At 37.1% G+C, this 5577-nt stretch overlaps 1 protein-coding gene across 1 annotated transcript; it reads right to left on the bottom strand.

The window, feature by feature from the left end:
- Window positions 1–1667: 1667 nt before the first annotated feature.
- On the bottom strand, window positions 1668–5012 carry LOC108246283 (putative peroxisomal biogenesis factor 19). The gene is made up of 5 exons (XM_017433746.3): window positions 4901–5012; window positions 4123–4287; window positions 2547–3101; window positions 2379–2439; window positions 1668–1966 (listed from the first exon to the last, which is right to left on the bottom strand). Exons 2-5 carry the CDS (start codon window positions 4274–4276, stop codon window positions 1897–1899), a joined length of 840 nt encoding a protein of 279 aa, XP_017289235.1. The 5' UTR covers window positions 4277–4287; window positions 4901–5012; the 3' UTR covers window positions 1668–1896.
- Window positions 5013–5577: the final 565 nt, after the last annotated feature.

Genomic DNA, 5577 nt, shown 5'->3' with positions numbered 1-5577 from the left:
CAGTAGTCACCCTCTCCAGTACCTGTACATCTGGTTTCCTCGTCAGATGACCTGGTGTGATTTTTAAGCCCTTTTAAGCAGTCAGTTCACCTTGCCTAAGTCTGAGTTCAGTCTTCCATCAGCTGGGAAATAATTAACTTGTTACTTTATTTTCTACTAATTAGTCATATTTGCTTTGTGTAAGCATTGATTTATAACAAAAGCAACAGCAATTACACAAATGCAAAACAAACATCTTTCCAAAGAATGGTAATACTTGTCGTACGTGTATTAATGGTGTACTTCTTGCTCAATTTTAAACCACAAAGTATCTTAAAATATAATTTTGAGTAAATAAAAGCTGCTTGTTGCATGACTCAACTAATTAAGTTGGTGTTACCTAACAGCTGTGAGAAATACACAAGTTATTTTTAGTCTCTTTACGTGCTCAGTCGGTTTTGTTAGTCTGCCAAGTTTTTCATTTTTCATTCTTATTTCTGCAGTCAAGTTTCCTTCCTCATATCTTTTGCCCTACTAAAGTTTTTTCGTTCACACAGATGTGCTTGGTGTAACGTTTGGTTGCATGTACAACTGGTAAGTGCTTAAAGATGATGTTTTCGTTTGAATTTTTTACATAAAGAAGCTGTGTAGCAGCATTAACTCACATTTTGCTATTCAACTTTTCATGACATATTTCAGCTTAAAGTTATTTTAAGCATTGCTTGGACGTGTTCATTCTAGTTCGATCAACAGCCTGTTAGGTTATTTGGTATCTCTAAATTGTCCTGAAGTGTGAATGGTTGTCTGTCTCCATGTGTCCCTGTGATGAACCTGTCCAGGGTGTCCCCCACCTCTCACGCAGTGATGGCTGGAGACAGATCCCAGCTCCACGCGACTCGGAAAGTAAAAAGCAAACAAGTGAAAATGGACGGGTGGATAAGTAGGTTTGTTGTGGATTTTTTTTTTTTTTTTTAAATGAAGGTGGACTCAAGAATTAAGCAAGTCCAACTGTCTTTTGTGGCATTTGCTACAAAACTGCTGCAGTAAGGACACAAGTTCAACAGAGTGCAAAATTTTGATAAAGCTGTGGCAACGTCATACACGAAACAAGAGATGTTTATCCCATTCTGCAGCTCGTGATCTGGATAAAGTTAAACCCACAAGCCAATCTGCTTCCAGGACAGGCTCATGGACAGTGTGTGACACTCACTGTCCCAGATGGGGGCATAGCTTATTCTAAATGGAGCATGCTATCAACCTGAGCATGACATATTTTGATCCACACGTATGAATGTTCCTCCGATGACACAATATGATATAATGATCCTGACCTACAAGCCTAAAATATTCTTTTGGATTCAGTAATAAAATAAATCAATAATTCATTCACAGGTTCTTTTTGCATGCTTCCTTAACAAAGTGTGCATTTTACCTTCTCTCTAGCTAAAATTCTATATTTAGGTTTAGAAGTTTAAAAAGATGTGGAAACAGGATCGTAAAACGCTGCTGTGTCACAGGTGTGGCGCCTGTATCGTGACGCCACATTGCTTTTGCACTTTGGACAACTATTTCTACTGTACATTTGGAATGTGTTTGCAAGACATCAAAGATATAAGAATAATTAGGGAAATCGCTCATTAACCTGTGTCAGCATAAAAAAATATGTATTATCAAAAATTCACGCCACAAACTTTTTCACTTTTATTAAGCACAGGCGTCAGAGGAAACACAAATCACTTAGTTTCAACTTACACGATCATGACTTATTTTATTATCTCCCACACAAATGATTTTGACAAATAAATCACATTTAAAATTAACAAGAAAAAGAAAGCAAGGGATCAGAAAGCAGTGTGAAGACGACAGCCTGGAGCAGACGGGGGGAGCTGCTGGGAGCAAATGTGCTCTCACAGGCGCCTAACTGCAGTCATCAAAGTAGGTTTTAGCTTGATCCCAACAAGATTGTGGTACCCGCTCCAAGAAGCACCTGTTACATAAATAAATGAATCCAATATCAGAAAACAGGAGCAACTACATGATAAACATTTGTGTTTTAAACTGGCAGTTTCTTAATTTTCATCATGTTGTCTGTTTGAGTTAATGGCACTTTTGTCAAGGTACTTGACTACATGTTTGCTGAGTACTGAGCTGTCACAGAGTCCACTTTGTGTGTAAATGAACACCATTGTCTGAGGGAATCAGTTAACCTTTGCAGAAAAAGGCCTCTTTTTGGAGGCACTAATTTAGCTGCAGGGTCATGTGTACAGTGTAGCTTGTTGTACTGTTGTTAGTGTTTGATGTGCAGGTACACAAATATAAACAATCCAAAACAGAAAGGTAGCATTGGTAGCAGTGATCCATGCTTTCAAAAATGTTACCAAGTTTGGACAGGGACTTACCCCAAGTAATTACTGTCCTTGATGCACTCAATGTCATCCGTTATGTCGTCATCGGTGAAAGCTTTAGAGGGAGAGAGAGAGAATCATTAAGGACATGCAAAATATCACAATTAAGTAAATAATGTTGCTTTTTTTTTTTTTTTGCTTGTCACTTTTGCATAAACTCACCTGAGCAGTCCGTGTTGCATTTATTTCTGGACCAACGATAACCAGAATCACAGAAATGACTGTCCGTCAGCTGGAAGATCCCGTATCTTCCGAGAGACCAAAGAGTCATGTGGTCAGACTCCTCAGAGCTTTCTGAGCTTCCTCCCCTTTTTTTGTGCATGGAATTATCGTCTTCCCCTATCTCCTGCATGTCACACTTCCTTTCCACATCATACAGTGTTTCCTCTGACGACTTTGACTCCTTTGAGTGCTTTAACTCATTCGACTTCTTTCCTTTCCTTTTCCTAGAGGACCTCCTCCTGCGTCTTCTGCTGCCAGACGGTGTGCTTGAATCAGGAGCTGCTCCTGAAGTGTTGACAGCTGCAGATGTAGTTGTCGTTGGAGCTGTAGTAGTTGTTGTAGTGGTGGTTGCTACGGTGGTGGTTGGTTCCTCAGTCTCTTCGGGGTCTCCTGTTGGTTCAGTAAAGGGCACGGCTGTGGTAGGGGGATCCCGGATACCTTCAACAGTGACCTGGCTGCTGTTCAGACCGGTCGTCGCGTTCAGACTACACATGACTAGAGCAAACCGGACAAGCAAGAAGAGGCAAACAAGGAAAAAGAAGAACAGATAATCAACATGAACATCCATCATTCATGGCATGTGGTTTTTATTCTATTTGACTCTTTGTGGTCACAGTCTGAAGTCACGTTGTACTTCTCATTTTTCAGAATGAAAACATTTTGGGGTCTAGAATAAAAACAGATTTGATATTTTTAATTTCTTCAAAGTGAATTATCATTGTTTCACTTTTAATTTCTCTATGGATGCTTTGTATTTCTTTTACATGGGTTGCATTAATTGTGTGCTTCAAAGCGGAAGTAGAACGAGATTTTGCCAATCCACCAAAAACAACAGAAGTAGAAGAAGAAGAAGAGCTGCTGCTGGCCAGACTGAATCGCTTCAGTTTTCTCTTATGTACTGTATTTTATCATCATTCTTTTCCTCTGGACAAGTCAAACGTGTTAGCAGAGAACATTGAACGAGCTGTTCTAACGATTATACAGGTTCGGCTTTTATTTTGATAGTCCACTTCCACTTTTCGGCAAGCAATTTGCATATTTGATAAAAATTTAGGTGTCAGCTAAATATTTGGTTAGCAAATTAAATATTTAGTTTGAAAATTAAATATTTAACTCGGACATAAACATTTAGTTTGTAAACTAAATATAAACATTTAGTTTGTAAACTAAATGAATAAACATTTAGTTTGTAAACTAAATATAAACATTTAGTTTGCAAACTAAATGTTTAGTGTGAAGCTAAATATTTAACCTGCAAGTTAAATATTTAGTTTGGAACTATGACATTTATAAATGTATGGTGAAAATGTGAGTTTGAAAAAAAAAAAACTTTTTTTTTCTTATGAAAGGCAAAATAAACCAAAATATTGCTGTTAATTTCTTTACAAACAGCACCCTATATAATTATGGTGCTGTAGAAAAGCCTCTTTCCTGTTTTTACTACTTTCTGTCTCCCTGTTTTGGATTTTCACAGCTCTTGCAGTTTTTGACTCACAGTGGACCACAAAATACTCACTTGCTGCCAGGTAATCCTTGTTCCCTCTCATTTTTCCATGCAGGAGGTTGGACCCCTCGAGTATATTTTTCAGCTCACATTTGCTGAAAGTTCGGCTCTCAGAAAGGCTTGGCACCAGTGCCACCACAGCCAGAAGCAACAGCTGCAGCTTCATGTCAGCGCTTTCTGTGCGGAGAAAGAGAAAACACAAGCTTTGTTGTAAACAGACAGCGATGCAGGCAGGTTTGGCTTTAAATCAAATTCTATTTAGGAACAACAAAACTGAAATAAGAAATATATGATCTGGTTTCATGTTTGTCCTTCAAGAAGATGTTTGTTATGGTAGAAATCTGGGTTTTGAACAGATTAAATGTATGGGCTTCTTTTGAGTAACCAGCCTAAAAAATAATTTAAAAGTAGGAGACCATGGAGCATCTGTCTCATTTAAAAAACAAATCTCACCTCTCTCTCATACTGTCAATCCAAAATAAAAATTTTATTACTAAATTACCAATCTATACTTAAAATTCCCATAGTAACATGAAACAAGATTGCTAAAACTTTACCTAAAATAGTATTTTTTTTGTTAGCACAATAGAAACAGGAAATAGTGTTTAACCTTTAACAAAAACCCAGATTTATATAAAAAATCCAATTCTTTCTTATAATTTTTTTAAAGCATCAAAACTGATTGTGAAAAAAAAGTTCTAGTATAACAAAATATCAGAGGTTAGCACACAATATAGCAATAATACAGATGGTACCAGCAATAAAAATAATAAAAAAGAAGACTTCTTACAATGTTTGTCACCTGATGAAGGTTTAGATCTCAGTCTGCTTATGGATAAGAAAGCCTGTCAGTTCTGCCTTTTATACACTTTCAGTCCAACCAGTGAACAAACCGGTTCTGCTGCCTTCATAGGTTTTTGCGTAATTTCCCTGAAGGTAGACTATTTTAAACGTGAATGAAACAAATGAATGAGCACTTTTGTTTTTGGTCAGGAGTAGTTTGCCTGACTTTGTTGTGCGTGTTTACTTTTAAAGGGGTCTTGAACAATAGTTCTTCAGGTTTTCTGAAGGTCTTTTAGACATTTTGTTTGAACATTTGGCTGCTTTTGCACTAATAGCACTTCACTCTTTGTGCCCTGCAGCTTTTACAATGTTTTTTGTCTTTGCTAAGCCATTTGTTTGCCAGCATTATAAATCCTTTTGACATAAAATGGGCACATAAACATAAGGGACACACCAGTGTTGTAGCTTAACAGAAAAAGCAACAAAAAAAAAAAATTAAATAGTTTATTTAGGCACTTTGTTACCAGCAACTTTGAAAAAAAACACAGAGTTTATTCTCAATTCTTGTTGCATCTACAAAACCCACAAACATAAAATACTTTGACAAGCAAAAAAAGGGTTTTAGCACCAACAAGGTCCTTTCTAAGAGGTTTTTAGCTGAAAACTTGACAGAGTAACCTAAAG

This window comes from Kryptolebias marmoratus, linkage group LG3 (assembly GCF_001649575.2).
Source record: "Kryptolebias marmoratus isolate JLee-2015 linkage group LG3, ASM164957v2, whole genome shotgun sequence".
Lineage (NCBI taxonomy): Eukaryota > Metazoa > Chordata > Actinopteri > Cyprinodontiformes > Rivulidae > Kryptolebias > Kryptolebias marmoratus.
Note: the sequence above shows the minus strand (reverse complement) of the source record. Positions and strands in the feature narration are given on the sequence as shown.